The 18,882-nt window shown below is 40.8% G+C and overlaps 1 protein-coding gene across 1 annotated transcript; it reads left to right on the top strand.

The window, feature by feature from the left end:
- Positions 1-6: 6 nt before the first annotated feature.
- VCPIP1 (valosin containing protein (p97)/p47 complex interacting protein 1) lies at positions 7-12,324 on the top strand. The gene is made up of 3 exons (XM_009084651.1): positions 7-2,380; positions 7,601-7,687; positions 10,532-12,324. Exons 1-3 carry the CDS (start codon positions 25-27, stop codon positions 11,401-11,403), a joined length of 3,315 nt encoding a protein of 1,104 aa, XP_009082899.1. The 5' UTR covers positions 7-24; the 3' UTR covers positions 11,404-12,324.
- The last annotated feature ends 6,558 nt before the right edge of the window (positions 12,325-18,882 follow it).

Genomic DNA, 18,882 nt, shown 5'->3' with positions numbered 1-18,882 from the left:
AGGAACACCGAGCTCGTCAAAGTCATGGGCCTCTCCAACTACCACTGCAAGCTCCTGGCGCCCATCCTGGCCCGCTACGGGATGGACAAGCAGACCGGCAAAGCCAAGCTGCTGACGGAGATGAACCAGGGAGACATCTTTGACTGCTCCCTGCTGGGCGACCGCGCCTTCCTCATCGAGCCCGAGCACGTCGAAACCGTGGGCTACGGCAAGGACCGCTCCGGCAGCCTCATCTACCTGCACGACACCCTGGAAGACATCAAGAAGGCCAACAACAGTCAGGAGTGCCTCATTCCCGTCCACGTGGACGGAGACGGCCACTGCCTGGTCCACGCGGTCTCGCGGGCGCTGGTCGGCAGGGAGCTGTTCTGGCACGCTCTGCGGGAGAACCTGAAGAAGCATTTTGAGGAGAACCTGAGCCACTACAAGGCGCTTTTCCATGACTTTATTGACGCGGCAGAGTGGGAGGACATTATCAATGAATGTGACCCTCTGTTTGTTCCGCCGGAAGGTGTGCCAATGGGACTTAGGAATATCCACATCTTTGGTCTGGCCAACGTGCTCCACCGGCCCATCATCCTGCTAGACTCCTTGAGCGGGATGCGAAGCTCTGGAGATTACTCAGCCACGTTCCTCCCCGGTCTGATACCCCTGGAAAAATGCATGGGAAAGGACGGCATGTTGAACAAGCCGATCTGCATCGCGTGGAGTAGCTCAGGACGTAACCATTATATTCCTCTGGTTGGAATAAAAGGTGCTGCTTTACCTAAGCTGCCTAGGAAGCTGCTCCCTAAAGCCTGGGGAGTTCCTCAAGACCTCATCAAAAAGTACATCAAGTTAGAGGAGGACGGTGGTTGCATTATTGGAGGAGACAGAAGTTTGCAAGATAAGTACTTGATGAGGCTTGTTGCTGCCATGGAGGAGGTTTTCATGAGTAAGCACGGCATCCACCCCAGCCTCGTGGCTGATGTGCATCAGTATTTCTACAGAAGGACTGGTGTCATCGGAGTCCAGCCTGAAGAGGTGACTGCAGCTGCCAAAAAAGCAGTGATGGACAACCGCCTTCACAGGTGCCTGCTCTGTGGGGCCCTCTCGGAGCACCACGTGCCCCCGGAGTGGCTGGCTCCCGGGGGGAAGCTGTACAACCTGGCTAAAAGCACCCATGGCCAGCTGAGGCCTGACAAAAACTACAGCTTTCCCCTGAACAGTCTGGTGTGTTCTTACAACCCTGCAAAGGATGTGCTGGTACCAGACTATGGCCTGAGTAACTTAACTGTGTGCAACTGGTGTCATGGCAACTCGATGCGTCGCGTCAGAGAAGATGGGTCTGTCTCCTATATTGATGGAGATAGAACTAACACTAGGTCCACAGGTGGCAAGTGTGGCTGTGGGTTCAAGCACTACTGGGAAGGTAAAGAATATGACAATCTCCCCGAAGCTTTTCCTATTACTCTGGAGTGGGGTGGAAGAGTGGTGAGAGAGACTGTCTACTGGTTCCAGTACGAAAGCAACACGGCTCTGAACAGCAACGTGTATGATGTCGCCATGAAACTCGTTACCAAGCACTTCCCTGGGGAATTTGGTAGCGAGATTCTTGTTCAGAAAGTTGTCAACACAATATTGCATCAAACTGCCAAAAAGAACCCTGATGACTATACCCCTGTAAATATCGATGGTGCTCACGCCCAAAGAGCTGATGATGTGCAGCAAGGACAAGAGTCGGAGTCGCAACTTCCGACCAAAATTATTTTGACTGGACAGAAGACAAAAACCTTGCACAAGGAGGAGCTGAACATGAGCAAAGCCGAAAGAACTATCCAGCAGAATATTGCCGACCAGGCTTCTGTCATGCAGAAACGGAAAAGTGAGAAATTGAAACAGGAGCATAAGGGGCAGCCCAGGACTGCTTCTCCTGGGGCTGTCCGCGAGGGGCCGTCGTCCGCTCCTGCCACGCCAACCAAAACCCCGTATTCCCCAACTTCCACAAAGGAGAAGAAGATCCGGATCACCACAAATGACGGGAGGCAGTCCATGCTCACCCTAAAGTGCACGACCACCTTCCTGGAACTGCAGGAAAGCATAGCGAGGGAGTTTAATATTCCTCCCTATTTGCAATGTATCCGCTACGGCTTTCCCCCTAAAGAGCTCCTGCCTCCCAAAGAGGGCATGGAGAACGAGCCTGTGCCTTTGCAGCACGGGGACAGGATTGCCATCGAGGTGCTGAAGGGGAAGGAGGAGGGCAGGCAGCCTGCCTCGGCACACGCGGCCCACGCGGGGAAGCACGAAGACATCGCTGTGACCAGCAAAATCTCCTCGAAGGATCTGCAGGAGCAAGTGGATAAGGAGATGTATTCTCTCTGCCTTCTAGCAACACTCATGGGTAAGGCTGACTTCTTGGTTGTGTTTGTAACTCAGAGATAACATTTTCCAAGCTGTTGTTACACATATATCTGTTTTTCCCTTTTCGGTAATCATGGAGAAGATGAGTTCCTTTATTCCTTTATTAGAAGAACATGCTGTCAGTGGCTTTTAAAATGTGTCTGTGAGGTGCATGAGACGCTTGTTCTTTCTTTGCTCTAAAGTACTCTCTTAAAAATTGCTGTTTAGCAGGAGTTGTACTCCCTCTGCTTTTCTGTTTTTCCTGTCTCTCATCAGACTCCCATCTGAAGTGTAGGTGTGAGAGCTACATGCTCTCTTTTTTCCTGCATCTCCCATAGGCTTCATGAAATAAATTCAGAGCAGAGGTGAGAAGGGAATGCTGGGTGTCTGCTCACTGAAAGTCTGAGGACCAAATTTTCACCTTTGTAGTGGGATGAAATCCTGGCATTTCTCCCGACAGGGATTTGTGTTTCTTTAAGCAGATCAACACAACATTGTCTCCTTAGCTAATCGGCTAATTTTAAGTGAAGATCTGGTCTTTTTAAAGGACTGGGACAAGGATTATTTCAGAGTGTAAGCAGAGGAGAAACTGAAAGAATCTAAACATGTATCTGAATTCCAAAGGTTGGACATGGTATTGCAAAAGCTATACTAACAAATGATCAGTCATGTAAATCTAACTTAATAATTCAAGATGAAAGGACTCTTCTCAGGTGCCTGTGTTTTTTCATTTCCTGTCGGAATTTAGGAGACTTAGACCTTCGTTTGTGTCCTTTCTTCAGCAGGTTTCACAGTTCTTGCTGCTTCCTGGCAGGAAGTAGAACAGTAATTATCATACATTCAGCTCTATGAACTGGTTGAATAGTAATGTTGACAGGGTGGTTGTTTTTTTCTTTTTGTGGGAGCCTTCTCTTTTGCTGGAGGGATTTGGTGTGGCTAAAGCATGTGATGTTTTAGAAACGAAAGAATTACGTAATCACAGGGAGGTATGTCAGAAGTTCATCAAGCAGAACTTTGATTCTTTCCCCAGTGTGATTGTTTACTCCTGTAAATACAGCACGCTGAATCACCGCTCACCTCATCACACTGACATTTACTCCACAGTTCCAAAGTGCAGGAAAAGGTTAGGTGTAAGAGTTGTCTTAATTTTGAAATGAGGCTTAGAATTCTGAGCGCTTTCCTGTTCTCAGGAAATACTGCTGGAACTATAGCTATGGGCTTAAAAAACACTTTGACGTGCTTTAGAAGTATCTCAGTTATTCAGCATTAGGTGTGTCAGTACTTTAGAGGTACAGATCCATAAACTGTGAGCTGATCCGGTGTGCAGGAATCAGTTTCTGTTTCTGCCTCTCACTGCGGTTAGATTCTGCTTTCAAAGCGCAGGTTAGAATAGAATTTACCTCACCCTTCTCTGACTGCATACATTTTGCATTACTAATAGAAGTAAAAGCAGCAGCAGGTGAGAAGCCAACCAGCTATAAAAACTAATGAATAAGATGATATTGTTACATCATCACTTTTCTCATTGGGGCTTCATTTTCCTTTAAAGATATCTGTGGAAAACATCTAGTTAATTGACTTTTTACAATTGTGATTTTTCAACAGGTTAACAAGCTCTAAGAAACTTCCTCAGTGCTTGCACTTCCTTAAGAGCAATGGGGTGGCAGTTCCTCAAGGTGTATTCAGCCTTCTGGGGACAGGAAGCCTCAGTGTTTCTCAATGACAGTTCTGTACTGCTGAAAACTGTGCTGCAAAGTCCTGAGAGGCAGCTCTGGAGCTTTGCTAAAAACATTCATCTAACACAGTCAGATTAGAATGTGTAGAGGGCAGATGCTGTTGAAATAGCTTGCTGGGCCAGACACAATTTTCTTTTCTTGTCCCCAGTGCCCATGGTGAAAGTGCTTCTTCAGACATCCATAACTATTCATTCTGGAGGCTTAAAAGCTTTTATTTCATACAGGCTCTCCTGTAGGCTGAAATAGTTCTTTCGTTTTTCAGTTCCCAGAATTTTTTCTTTTCTGGTCTCAGCTACTTAATTTATTAGAATTGTGGATCATGTTCTCTATTTTTTCTGTACATAATTTAAAAATAAACCCTGGAAAATTAGATACTGTAATTTCTTGACCACTTAACCTACTATTATGCATGATTTTTTGTAAAGGTTTCTCTTTTTTCTTTTTTTTTTTTTTTAACTCAAAGTACAGAATTCTACAGGGAAGTGACTAAAGGAATTGTAATTTTACGTTAACATTTAAAATGTTATATTTTCAAGCAGACTTAGTTACACACATGCAGAGGCACTGGGTATATGCAAGCCAAGCATGAATCTATTTTGATTGGCTTGTTTTTCATTGATGAATTCATCAGTGACAAAAAATATCCAGGTTTAAATTAAATGTATTATTTGATACCAGGATTTTCTTGGAATTAGACAGCTTATTTTTAAGCCAGCTGTAGTTCCCTGTAACCTATGTTTATCAGCTGAGGCTTTGATTTGTGTTGCACTCGTGTGTGTTCTCTGCTGTATGAAATGAGTGTTTTGGGCTTACAGCAGCTGCATACCAACCTTCACCAGCGAAGGAGGTGTATTTGTGGGTAGAATAGTCTTGATTTGTTGCCATACCTTAATGTTCTGGGGCTGAGTTCTGGTCTGAGGAAGTGTGTACTGGAATAGGAACAGTGCAGAGAACATAATCTCTTTGATATATGTGTAGTGTCTTGAGGAAGATTTTAATCTAACTAGATGATCATCCAAATTAACTTGTGGCCTTTAAACATCTCACTGCTGTGGCAAGCAAAATCAAAACACACAGTGAAACCCAACTAACACCAAAATGTGCAAACCTCAAATGTAGTTGAGTTGAGTCACACACACACTAGTTCCTCTCATCTGGGAAAGTCCAGTTGTGATTGTGGAGGTTTTTGGTCTTCCAGTGGGTGATCTCTTTATCAAAACAGCCTTGTTAGTTTGTATTTCTTTCAGTGGCTGATGCTTTTGTTTTGTGAGCCCTGCTCTCCATGCTTTTCTGCATGTAGTCCTTGTTAGTGTTGCATAAAAGGCTATCTAAACCGTGATGCTTCCCTTCTGCAAGGCTTGAAAAATCATGCCCACAGCAAATAGGGAGTCTTTCCTTGGAAAATGTCACAAATGTCTAAAACCAGGCGTCTTCGAAAAGCCTGGTGGTTGTCTTGTAGAAGTAAAGAGAGCCCTTCAAGTAAGAATGGATTGCCTGATGTAGCAGTACAGGGGCCTTTAGCACTGAGTCAGCCACAGTGTGTCGTCTGGCTGTGGCCTCCCCAGGCATCAGTGGACTGACAACTGTATTTTGTTACTTACCAGTGTAGTGGTTGTTTTGATTTCCGTGGGCAGTGTTTAAAGCATCAGGAAGACTTGGTAGAGCCACAGCAGTGGTGGTCTGGAGCCACCGTGTACAGGGATGTGCATTTCTAATTGCACAGGAGAATAAAGATGCAGGTGGCAGCGACAGAAGACCTCGTTCCTCAGTGGATCATGGAAAATAAGAAAGAAGAGTAGTTGGTTTATTACCTGGATGTTTTTGCTAGGAAGTGAAGGCCAAACTTGTGAGCTTGATGTGCCAATGAATGCAATGAGCCTGAGCATATATGGTTCGAGGGAATGCATTCAAAGTTAATCAGATTGTGTAGCCCTCCTGTCTTTAAAAGGTCTAGGGACAGAACAAGATGAATGTACACTCTCTTAGAGAGAATGGGAACTTGAATAACACATAACGTGGAGAGGTGAGCAGCAGAATCCTGGTGAGGAACCGACAGCAGGGGAACGCACAGCATCCCATGCCTCCTGTGCCTGCCAGGGAAGGGAAACAGAAAAACTGGAGAGTGGCTTGAAAAGTTTCAAAGTGCAATGTAGCATATAATGCTGCTGTCATGAGGGTGAAACGTTTTCCTCACCTACGGCAGGTGGGATAGGAGAGTAGCCACAGTTACCTTTTGGGATATGCAGTAAGGAAATGCAGGGAGGAATTTATATGTGCCATGTATTGAGTATGTGAAAACTGTTAAAATAGCTTTTTACTCCTATTTTGCTTATAACAGCAAGCAAGGAAATATTGGTGGCTAATATTTTACACTCACACATTCCAGCTATCTCTATTCCAAGTAGCTAGTGTATCCAGTTAACTTTAGCTGAAGATTTACATTCTCCAATCTTAATAGAAATTTGAGAGATGTGATTATTGAGATTACAGTGCCTAAAGGAGGGGGCAATTTCTATTTAAAACATTTCAGTGTGTTCCTTAAATGTTTGATATAAAGTGGGCAAAGCAATTTTTCTCTGACAACGTGTATGTGCAGCAGTTGTTTCTGCATCAGGAGATGGAATTTATCGGTACTTTTGTTTGTGCTACTTTGACAGCTCTATCACACATCACTTCTGTGAAACAGGTAAGTGGTTAGCAAAATAAAGAAAAGGGTATAGCCAAAAATCCTGATCTGAACTGACTGAGCAGGTGCTGTTAGGTCACTGATACTCTGTCATTGTAACCCAGTTTTTCTGTTCTTTATAGTCTTTTCCTTACACAGTCTAGTTTGTTTGGTTTTTTTTCTCTCAGCAGCATTTAAAGTTGTCACATTTCAAAGCCATTTTTGGCATCTTTGAAAAATGCCAGTTACTCAGGACTGCTGAGGCCTCATGGGTGGTATTTTGTTTCTAACTCTCAAGAAAAGCAAGGTACAGACACAGCTTTTACACAGCTGCCTGTGTGGATGTTTGTGTCTCAGTTACAGCATAAAGTCTGCTGTGTGGCAGATGTGAAATTGATCTCTGATTTTTGAGAAGGTGTAGGGATGTAGAATTAAGGTTTTAATGAACAAGGGTATGTGCTTGAATTTTGGAAGTGTGTTAGTAATTTCCTAGTTTAGTGTTGAGAGCATGGGTAGGAAGGGAATGGAGACTTACGTTTAGGGCCTGGCAAAGAACCAGGAGCTGCAGCTTAGATCAAATCAAATTTGGGAACCTTTGTACTAGAACATGTAGGATATTTCACCGCAGAGAGTTGGTTATGTTTTTCTGAAAGTTTCTCAGTGTCCTGGGCTTCTGTTCTGTGAATTTGCAATAGAAATTCAAATTCTTGATTGCATAGAAGAGAGTGAGGATTCAGCTTTTGATTCAAGAAGTTTCCTTTTCAGCCATTGTCTATAGTGTAAAATACGACTGTTTAATGATTGTGTTTGATTTTTATAGGAGAAGATGTTTGGTCTTATGCAAAGGGACTTCCTCAGTTGTTTCAGCAGGGTGGAGTATTCTACAGCATAATGAAGAAAACCACAGGTATTTTTTTGATTTTTGCTTTTTATTCCTTCTTTCCTCTGTTTTCAAATCCTGAAAATTACAAATTGGTATTGAGTCATTTGTAAGCATAAATATATTTTTGTTTTCTTTTATTACCATGGTACCTTTTCATTCTTTTAATATTGTAGAACTTCCTCCCTCAGAGAGCCTACAACTAGGGAATCAATTTTCTCTTCCTAAATTGTACAAATAACTTCACTAAGTCAACTGATTTTTTTAATGTGGTTTTTTTTCCCTGCAAAGAGAAAATCATAGGATCTATTCCTGTTATGCTTTAAAACACTTACAGGATAGGGAGTTTATCCTTCTAGTGTGCTTCTTAGTAGATATTTTATATGGGGTACTGCGTGTTTAAATGGTTGGTTAATTTTGTCTTTTGTGCCCCTAAAATTGCTCAAAAGCAAAGCTATCCATCCCTTTCTGTCACTGATGATTGTCATCCCTTGGGCTATGTGCAGAATAACTAAGCAAGCAGTTAGAGTCTGTTTGATTTTTAGATAGCTTTACAAATGCTGCCTATGAAGAATAACATTCTTTGGAGAAGGAAGTACTAATCAAACTTCAAATGAGAGAAAATAACTATCTTGTTGCTGAAATCTTTATTTGTAGTTTAGCTCTAGTGGTTTCATCTATTAGAACGATTCCTTTGTAGCTTTCTTACTGTTTGATTTCTTCTTAGGCAGTTTTATCAACCTTAGCTTTATCTTACTTATGTTTGGAAACAGATATTTTACCATGTAAGTTCTGTTCTTTGTGCAGTAATTAGAATGTGTGGTATTCTCAGTGCCCACTACCTCTCACTGAATTATTAGCCTGGATAATAGAATTAGTGTGTAAGTGTCTTAGAGCAGATCTGGTTACTTTTAGTTTTCTTCTTCTGCTGTGCTTGTCAGTAAAAACTGGTGTATTGTTTATGGCAAGTGAATCAGCTTAAACAGCAAGTGATGGAAAGGGCATTTTTTGACCAATTAATGACTAGCCAGAGCTGAGAACTTGAAATGAACCCAACTCACAGAAAATGTCTGACTTAAGTCTTTTTTGCCAACTGACAGTGTAAGAAATAAGGCTGTGGGGGATGGTAGTTTGTGTTTGAACATTGTAACATTTCTATATGTGCAGGTACCACTACCTTCGTAGATAGAATTACTATTTCAGCATTAACATACTAGTGCAAGAATCTGACTATTCCTCCCTTACCTATTTGTAATATTTTAGTTAATGTAGTAATGCCCCTGTTATCCTGGACATTCGGAACAAAGCTTTGTATCGAGTGTACGTACTGTTAATACTGTGCTATAAAGTGTAGGTACTGTTAATCAGTTGGAGGTTGATTTAATAGATCTAGTTTAAGATCTTACTTTGAGATTTGTTTTGGTCCATCAGAGTAGTTGTTAGAGCTCCCTCTTTTGCAAATGAAGGTTGAGCTGGTAAATTCTGTACTTAAAATATGATCTTCAGGCTAAGTGAGGTAGGTGTTTGATGTTAGATTTTGTTCTGTGTGTATTTTGGCTGTTTGGTTGTTGGCTCCCATGGATGTGTCAAGAAAGGAGCTACATGTCTGAAGTTCTGGAAATAAAATCTTACTTGTAGATTCTCTGCAGCTGTGGAAGTGTGAACCAGAAGCTGTAGAGGATGAGCAAGATAGGTCAGTCGGTTCATCAGTACAAAAACAGTTTAATAATGTTTCAAATTATTGAGTGACCTTTTTCATTGATGCCCAGAATACTTGTTTTGACTGCATGGTGTTCGATAACACAGAAATAGAATTTGCTTGTTGTGTTTCTTCCATTCCCAGTAATTTCCTCAAGAATTTTAAGAATGTGAGGCAAAATCCCACCACTTTACCTGTTCCTGGCACCTAAACCTGGCACAGTGTTGGTTTTGTTGTATCCCTCCTTGCGTAGTTGATGAAACTAAAGAGAGTGGTTCCAGCCAAGTTTTCATCTGCAGATGACTTTTAACTCACAGAAAGTCATCCTCACTGAAGCAATACCTTATTGCTTTTACCACATCCTGTATGGGACAGAATTGAAACAGTTATTTTGTGTTGTGATAAACTGTAAAAGTCAGTGTTCTCAACTGTTGCCACATAGAACCTTCAGAACTTGAATTTGTCTTGTGAACTCTCAGTTTTAGCAGATTGGTCAACTTGTAAGTGGAACTATGAAACAAACAGCAGATCAAAAATACTATGCCCTATGTTTGTTTTAAGAGGCTAAAACTTATAATCTCCAGGACTACTAAACACAGTGAACTTGAAACACTATAGTTTATCTAGCATCACTTCCTCTCTGAGAAGAAGACAAAGTAGGAGATTTGAAATTCCTCAGGCTTAGAAGTAGCTGCATATCCTGGAATCCTACTACAGTTCTAGCTAGTATGGAAGTGGTCTTAAGTAGTGCTTCTCTAGTGTTTTGAAAGGTGCTCCAGGCAGTCTCCTGGTGTTGGTTGTGTGGCTTTGAGGGGGGTGGGGGTGGTAGTGATGGGGTTTGGCTCATTTTATGTTACTGCAAGTATATAATACTTCTTTAACCTCTGTTGTATCAGAACTGCAAGTCACAGGGAGGTGGTTATTTTGTCTAGCAATACTACAGTATTGTCTCTTCATTCGAGTCATCATAGAAAGCAGCATCATCTCAACAGTGTACTGTGGTTGTTGTCCTATGGCATAAAAACTTGAATTGTTTTTCTCCCACCTTAGTAAGTTTCAGTGTGTGTTTTTACATACTTGATGCAGTAAATTTAAATACAGTAATTACTTTGCATTCAGTGCATGCCTTGAAATACGTTAGCACTTTGAATAACTTCATTCTATCTTTCTAGGTTTGGCTGATGGCAAGCACTGCACTTTTCCACATCTGCCTGGTAAAAACTTTGTGTATAATGCAGCAGAAGACAGATTAGAGCTGTGTGTGGATGCTGCTGGGCACTTTCCCATCGGTCCCGATGTCGAAGAGCTGGTTAAAGAAGCCTTAAGTCAAGTGCGAGCAGAAGCTACTTCAAGAAGCAGAGAAGCAAGTCCTTCCCACGGAATGCTGAAGCTGGGTAGTGGTGGAGTGGTGAAAAAGAAATCTGAACAGCTGCATAACATAACTGCATTTCAAGGAAAGGGCCATTCCCTAGGAACTGCATCTAGTAGTCAACAACATGATCAAAGAGCCAGGGAAACACCACTTTTAAGAAAGCATAGCACAGAAACGGATTTCAGTCCTTCTGCTAAAATTGAGCCTTCTGTATTCACAGCTGCTTCTGGTAACAGTGAGCTTATCCGAATTGCGCCGGGAGTTGTGACAATGAGAGACAGCAGGCAGCTTGACCCCACTTTGATTGAGGCACAGAGAAAAAAGTTGCAGGAAATGGTCTCTTCTATTCAGGCTTCAATGGATAGACATTTGCGGGATCAGAATACAGAGCAGTCAGCATCAGTTGATGTATCCCAAAGGAAAGGAGAGGCAGTGAGTTCAACTGCTAAAACTGGGAGTTTTCAGGCTGGCTTGCCCGAATCGTTCTCTGCACCAGGTGGTACCGAACACTTGAATACTGAATCAACTGGTGGTAATGTGGTGAATTCTGTGGGAACAACATTCCCTGCGAGGTCTAAAGCACAAAAGGGAAATTCTGTTGAGGAGCTTGAGGAGATGGATAGTCAAGATGCAGGAATCACTAATGCAACTGAGCCAATGGATCACTCTTGATAGGTTAAAATATAAAAAGGGTAGAAGAAATTACTGTTCAAATGTAATGTTTATTGGCTGGGCCACACAAAGTGATTAGTTATTAAATCTTGTATGTATGTCAAAGATTATATCATCTTATTCAGTGCATGATAAGCGTGTGATTGGCAATAGCTTTCAATATTACCATACTGCTGCCCAGGCTGGCTCTGTTACCTGTAAACTAGTTATTAGGAAATGCACTGAGATGAATATCTGCTGTACGTGTGGGTTCTTGAAAATTCTTTGTCATTTTTAATTCTTTAAAAGTCTTAAAATTTAAGCCCATGCAAGGTTCTCACCATGCTGGTTTAAGGTTACTGGAAAGGCTAGAACAGGCAAAACTAGAAATGTGTCAAAGTTAATTCTGTCCCAGGTACTTAACGCCAATCAAAAATAACTATAGACATGAGTTAATGCATCAATTTCAAAAAGCAACTGAAACTAAACTTCTGCTACATTTGATAATGCAGCATATACAGTACTTCTAGTTACATTGCGCTGACACTTCCTCTGGTTTAATAACTTTTCCATCCATGTGGCTGTACGCACCTCTCAGAAATCTTGAAATCAGCCTAACTTTAGTCTAAACTCTCCAAGTTCTCTGTACTGTCGGTTTAAGCACGTCAGTGAGAAGGCTACTTAGCATATGATGAAGATAGAGTGAATGTGGTGTGGTTCTGCATGGCTGGCTGAGCCAACACAGCTGTTTTGGTGCTCTGTTAGTAAGTGATAGCTTGTCTTTTATTTCCTCCCAAATGTGGAGCTGGTCAGGTGTTGTGCAACTTCTAAGACAATTACAGGAGAGAAGTTGGCAGTGGCAAAGACACAACAAACGTTCAGTATCATGTCCATTTCTTTTAAAAGACTTTGATTACTAGCATTGGTTAGAAATGGCAAAAATTGAGTAACAGCTGCCCTCTTAAGAGCAAATTAACAATTTATTGGAAGGAAATGACTCTCTAACATATATTATCCTAAAGTGTTCGGTGATAATTGAGCTTTTAGAAGCTGACTGTTTACTCTGTGGGAACAAGGAATACATGCTGTTTCAGGGTCTGTAAAGACTACCCACCTCTCTCAGCCTCACTTCAGTTTGTGATGCAGGTACATTGCTGGTATCCACTTAAGTAGTGTGTTCATCAGACCTGTAGTGCTAGTTTTTAAGAAGCAGCCATTGTGCTTGCTCCCTAAGGATGGAATGTGTTTCCGATACTGCACTTTGCTTCTTATCTTCATAGTCATATTTAAATGCACTGTTGTTGCTTCCTCTCATGGTAAAATAACATTGAATGGGTGAAAGATGTTAATATAGCTTCAAAGGAGCTAAGAGCATTTAAAATACCGAAGTCTGTGTTTGTGCACATGTGGGTTTTTACCAGTTCACAAATGTGGTTTGTGTTGTATATGTTTATATTCAGAAAAGTCTCCTCACTTTTTACATTTCTAGTCACTTAAACAGTTCTAAGCATTAGTATGATAAAGTGTCCCATGAGGAAGGATTTATTTTTATATGTAAAAATGAAATGAAGCAAGTCACTTGGAGAATAGCCCCTCCCTTTTGTCAAAGTAAATTAAAATGCCTCTGTTGCTTATCTTTTTGTAGAGGGAACAAATATTTTATGATTTAGTACACTACTTAGAGGTTAAAAAAAACCAAGAATCACCTTTTCACAAAGAAATGGAAAATGTTAGAAGCAGTAAGTTAGCAATTTGAAGCTTGGAATGTATGAAGTAATTGGCTCACCAGAACTGACCTTGCTGATGCACTGATTAACTGGCAGGGCTTATTCAATGAGAAACAGGATGCACATGCAGCAGCTGGAAGCCTGCCATGACTTCTGAAAACATTTAGTCTCCCATGAATCAGTGTAGCTGGCTGAAGGCTACATCTATAGAGAAAATGTTGAGTAGAGGCTTGTGCTTTGTCACAGTGGGAGGTCTGGAAAAGTATAGCAGTGGCATGTTCCTGGGAAGGAGTTTGTCAGGAAAGGCTGAGGGGAAGGAATCTCCTGGATCTCCTGCATTCTAGACCAGGTAACCATCACTTTGACAGTTTTAACCTTTTCTTTAGAAAAAGTCTTCCTTGGCTGAAAAAAAAAATAAAAATGGGCAGTGTATATGGGAGAATTTTAAGTTTGAAATAAATGGACAAATTTATTGCACATCATCCTTATTTCAAGGAAAAATGCTTTCTTCTTTCATGCCTTTCTGGTAAGATTACAGAAGTTTGTGTGCCTTTTACTGTGTAAAGAGGAACGCTTGGTTTAGTTTTGACACACTTCCCATTTCAGCAGTACTTTGACATTTTCCTTCTTAGCTAAATAGAAACAGATAATAGCTCAGTTTGACTCACCCTTATTGTCATCTCGGGCCCACTCGAGTCGTGTAGATCAGATCCCTCCAGTTCCTAAAACAAGATGGTCTCAAAGGAATGGTAAAATGGTGTCAGTCACAGGATCCATTGGTGTGGATTCCCCTGGTGCAAAGCAGGATTGTGCACATTTCTTTGCAGTGTTCTTATTTCATGTAGCTTTCTCATGCATTTGATATCAGTGCTTTTGAGAAAGATAGATGCTTTTGGTACTCTCAGGTGCAGTTATACTTCATCTACATGCCCATGAGATGTGTGACTGTACAGGAGAAGCGAAATAAAGTGTAAGTTTGAACAGATGTTTCATTTGGTTGCTAGCTAGCAGTGGGTGCAAATACAAGTTGAAACAAACCTGCGTGCCTGTCTTAGGAATATCTGTGTGCTTGTTAGAGTTCCCTGTTAGAGTCAGGGGAATGGGGCGTGGGTGCAAGGGCAGGGAAGACATTGGCTCCTTGTGGGTGTGAAGACATGTCAATAGGACTTCTCAAATGCCAAAAAGGGGGTCCTTTTCTCAAAAAATAAAAGCAACCAGCCCAACTTCCTGCTACTGAATTGCCTGTGGACAGAGGCTGTGGTTCTAAATCCTTTCTGAGTGCCCACCTTGCTTGCATTCCTGTCCAAAGGTCAGTGATCTTCTACACAGGATCTTGGGGCAAAGAAGGCACATTATTTGAAAATCCTCAACTTTACTGTGGCTTAGTGTGTATAACCTCAATAAAAGCTAATGACTGGAAATACAGGCCTAGTACAAAACAAAAAGGGGAATGAACCAGATTGCTGATGAGCATATGGGAAACTTTGGGAGATCAGTTTTCCAGGGAAATGCAAGACTTTCACCGCTGGAAGTGGCTGCTTAGTGAGGTTGATTTTTTGATACTGCTGTTTTTCTATGAATAGTTTGCATTTCCGTGAGGGGAAAACAAATAGTAGATTTTCAAACTGAAATCACAGAATGTATTTGGGATGTCTTCATGATGTCTTGTTGTTGGCTTTGTGAATCCCATGTAGTTTACTGGCCTTCTGCTGGCTACAAAATGTGAGCTAGGCGCTGCCTGCGACAGTGCTGGAGCAGAGGCACAGTGCCACAGGGCCCTGTGCTAGCAGCCCTGCACAACAGGCATGCTTACAAGACCAAAATGCTTAATTTACAATCTCTCAGAATCTGTTGCCACCGTCACAAGGGTATCAGAGTTACTTGCTGCTTTTCCAATGTGCTGAAATGCCAGGGGATAAAATTAATAGTGTGCTTACAATTGGAAGAGTGATGCTCCCTCTGAATTGTGTGGAAAACAAGTGATTTAAGAAGATGCCACTGTTATCTCTGTATTTGTTTGGCTCCCATTTTCAAATAGCAGAGTCTACATGCTGTTGTAAAGTAATAATAATAATATGAACATGAATCTGAAGTTGATCCTTTGTTTTAAAAAAAAGAACAAAAAAACAGCAAACCAGGACAGGGAGTGGTTTCTTTGTTTTGCTTGTGGATATCAGTTTAGCTTCCTGAAGAAGTTGCTTAAGATCTTTAGGATGCAGGATTCCCTCTGAGCCCTTATGCCTGTGGTTGAGCAATAAAAGGTTGAAACAAGAGTGGTATTTTCAGAATTCTTTTATGTTGAATGAGGATTATTGCCAAGAAATGAAAGAGTGCACTTTTAGGAGGGAATGCTATTTAAAATGTATAAATAAGAATTAAAATAGTGTATATATTTAGAAAAAAACCTTTTTAAACAGTAAGTGCTTTACATGTTGAATTAAAAATAAATTAGCATAGAAACTATACCACCCTCACAGTACTGGCTGTTATCCAGCACAGTTTGGTTTATTTGTGATTGCTGTACTAATTATATTTGATTTTTTTATCTGTAATGTAACAATAGTGTATTATAACAGTATATAGTGTACTATACTACACTTCACTGTACAGTATTTGGAATTTTCTTTGATTGCTATATTAAAACTATAAGTTAAAACATCTGCTTTGGTTTTATCAGGTGCAACTTTTGTTTAGCTTTTCACACATTAGCCTGTTTAATTAACACTGATTTGGCTACAAAATGAGTTGAAACTATATCGACTTCTGCATTCTGCATGTAAATTGTAACATACTTCCTTGTGTAAGTATGAGCACAGAAGTTGGAAAAGCTGGTAGGGCTCTTGGAAAAGTCATCTGATGTCATCCATTGTCCTTTAGTTATGGTTCTGTTTAGAAGAGACTTTCTTTGAAAGAAAACCTCTTCATAGCGAAGCTTTTTTGACCTCATAGCTGTTCTGAGTATTTCATTAAACACACAGGACCTTTGAATTTGAGCAGCTTCTAAACCATATGTTTCATATATTTGAGATTGACATCCGAGATCTGAATCTTTTTTGAAAGGTTGTCACCAAGGAGAAGATGTAGAAAGATGCTGACCAAGTCATACATGACATGCTCCATACCTTGCAATCTGTGATTTGAAACGTTGGTCAAGATGTATTTCAAAGCAAAATTTTAATGCATGCATGTAATAGTCAAGTGTGAATAGTGTAATTTGGAAGAACTAGGCTTTTGAAAATTTGGCAATACTCAAAGATGAACATATTGACAGCTACTTAAATTATCTCTGTGCTTTTCCCACCAGTTACATGTGGTACTCAGTTTCAAAAATTGGCTGTAATCATAACTTTTGAGCCTAAAAAGAAGTCATAAAATCCATCTGCAAAACTCTGTGTTAGTCCTTCCTGCATTTACTGAAAGGCTTTAATTCAGAGTGTGCTAGCACTAAGGCATCCTTTAAAATGATGGATGTAAATACACTGAGTTAATTTTGATTGCATGTCGTACCATGGAGAATTGAAAATTATCCTTCGGAAGATTTGTATTTCAAAAGCTTAAATGCTTAATGTTAAGCTAGAAATTTGCTCATCTTTATTAATGCAGTGTTTATAATCTGAGCCAAACCCAGTACTGAACACATGAAGCAACAAAGTTAAGTGTGCTTTCAAAGTGTTTTCATTTTACTTCTGCCACTAATTGTACAGCCTTAGTATCTGTCTACATTTCTATTTTAGATTGGAGTTGTTGGGTTTGGGTTGTTGGGTGGTGGTGTTTCTTTCTTTGGTTTGTTTTTTTTTCCTTTCTGTTTTGTTGTGTGTGTCCAGAGCAAATCTGTTGTAACACCCCTGCAAAACCCCAGCTTGTTTTCACAACAAGACTCCCCAAAACACAATGTTATCCCTAGGACCAGGGTAAGAGTTAACCTTGCATGTTCATCAGCACGTGTAGTGAGTTGTGGAAGGTGCTTTTCGTATTACAGAGGTAGAGAAATGTGTTTGGATCCACAGTAGACTTGATGGCCAAGATGACATTGCAGACATCCAGTTCCCACAACTGGTTTGAAATGGATTATTTGGACTTGAAGTACTTAAATTGGTGTACTCTGGGTGATTCTGAGCACGTATAAATACTGTCAAAGTCACTAGGCTTCAGTCCAAGCACGACCCCTGGTGCACTAACTTGCAGGCACTTTAAGAGGCTCCAGGTAAAAACTTTCTCTGTTCTGTTAATGAAAAACATAGATTTGATGAATTATGAGATAGCTGCACAGACTTGTATTTGGACGCTATCCACCTCTATTTTTAAAAGACTACCTAATTTTGTTTTCTGCTAGAAATAATACTTCTAGTGGCTTGTCTTGCTGGTAGCAAATCTAATTTCACTTCTGCAGTGATCCTGTAGATCTGGACTGGCTCTGTGCTGTTTGGAAATTTGTATTCAGTAAGTGAAAAATTAAAAGAAAGATGTCAGATGGAAGGAAGTTACCAGAAATTAGAAGAAGGTTTAGAAGGTGCTGTGGTTCTTACTCGCCAACCATCCGTGGCTGCACAAAATGCACAGTCATTTCTTACAAACCTTTAAGGCATGGTTCGAGCAACTTCTTTCAGAATAAGAAAACTTGATTTTATAGGCTATTTTGCCAAGTCAGCATATAAGATTTTATTTAAAATGAAGCTACTTTCAGACTGTCGCATTGTTGTATAAATCTAGAGCGATACTTACCAGACGCTACCTCCTAATCCTAAATTCTCCTTTCCCACGTGCATTTTACAAACCTTTAAGGCATGGTTCGAGCAACTTCTTTCAGAATAAGAAAACTTGATTTTATAGGCTATTTTGCCAAGTCAGCATATAAGATTTTATTTAAAATGAAGCTACTTTCAGACTGTCGCATTGTTGTATAAATCTAGAGCGATACTTACCAGACGCTACCTCCTAATCCTAAATTCTCCTTTCCCACGTGCATTTGTGCAGCCCAATCCTCTGGTTTTTTGATGCTGGGCTAGCTTTCCTGCTTGCTTTTCATCTGTCATTTGGACTTACATTCTGATTCGTTTTTACCATGGATGTTTTTGTAAGCTTATTGTCCTTTGTTTATACTGCTGCCCTGAAAGTCAATAAGAGGCAACAAATGATCCAATTTCACAAAAATTAGATTGATGGAAATGAAAACCTCATTTCAAGCACAGAAACCTTGTATGGCACAGAGAGGAATGAAGGGAGATTTCTAGGAGAGCAGAGGACTTGTCAGCATATTCAAGAAAGGAAAGAAGATACATAAGGATTTATCAACGATTCCAAAAAGAATTGGCTAGTAGTTCTGTAGAGCAACCGTGTTTTGTGTTGTTTCCCCTCCACAGTCCTGAACTTCAGAAGCTGCAGTGGCTCACTCTAAATCTGGGGATTTCCCTGAGATTCACCTTTCTTTTCATCTGGGAGCAGAAGCTGCCAAATACATACTTTTCAACCCAGTGGGAGAGAAGAGGTGAGACCTCACCAGCCATTGCCACATGGTGGTGTAGGTTTTGTGGCAGCAAGAAGAAAGCCAAAACACAGAGAAAAGGCGAAGGCCTAACTTAAAAGTGTGGGAAATGAAATAACTCTTATTTCTAATTATTTCTATGCTCAAATCCGCACAAGTGTTGCTCAGTATGTACCCAAATGCTACATCTGGGCATTGCACATAAAAGAGAGTGTAACTGTCTTCCCCCACTACATCTTTCTTAATGTAAGGTACTCCTTGGCTTCTAAGAAAGATGCTGGAAATAAATAT

The sequence above is a fragment of the Acanthisitta chloris genome, unplaced genomic scaffold (genome assembly GCF_000695815.1).
Source record: "Acanthisitta chloris isolate BGI_N310 unplaced genomic scaffold, ASM69581v1 scaffold40491, whole genome shotgun sequence".
Classification (NCBI taxonomy): Eukaryota; Metazoa; Chordata; class Aves; order Passeriformes; family Acanthisittidae; genus Acanthisitta; species Acanthisitta chloris.
Note: the sequence above shows the minus strand (reverse complement) of the source record. Positions and strands in the feature narration are given on the sequence as shown.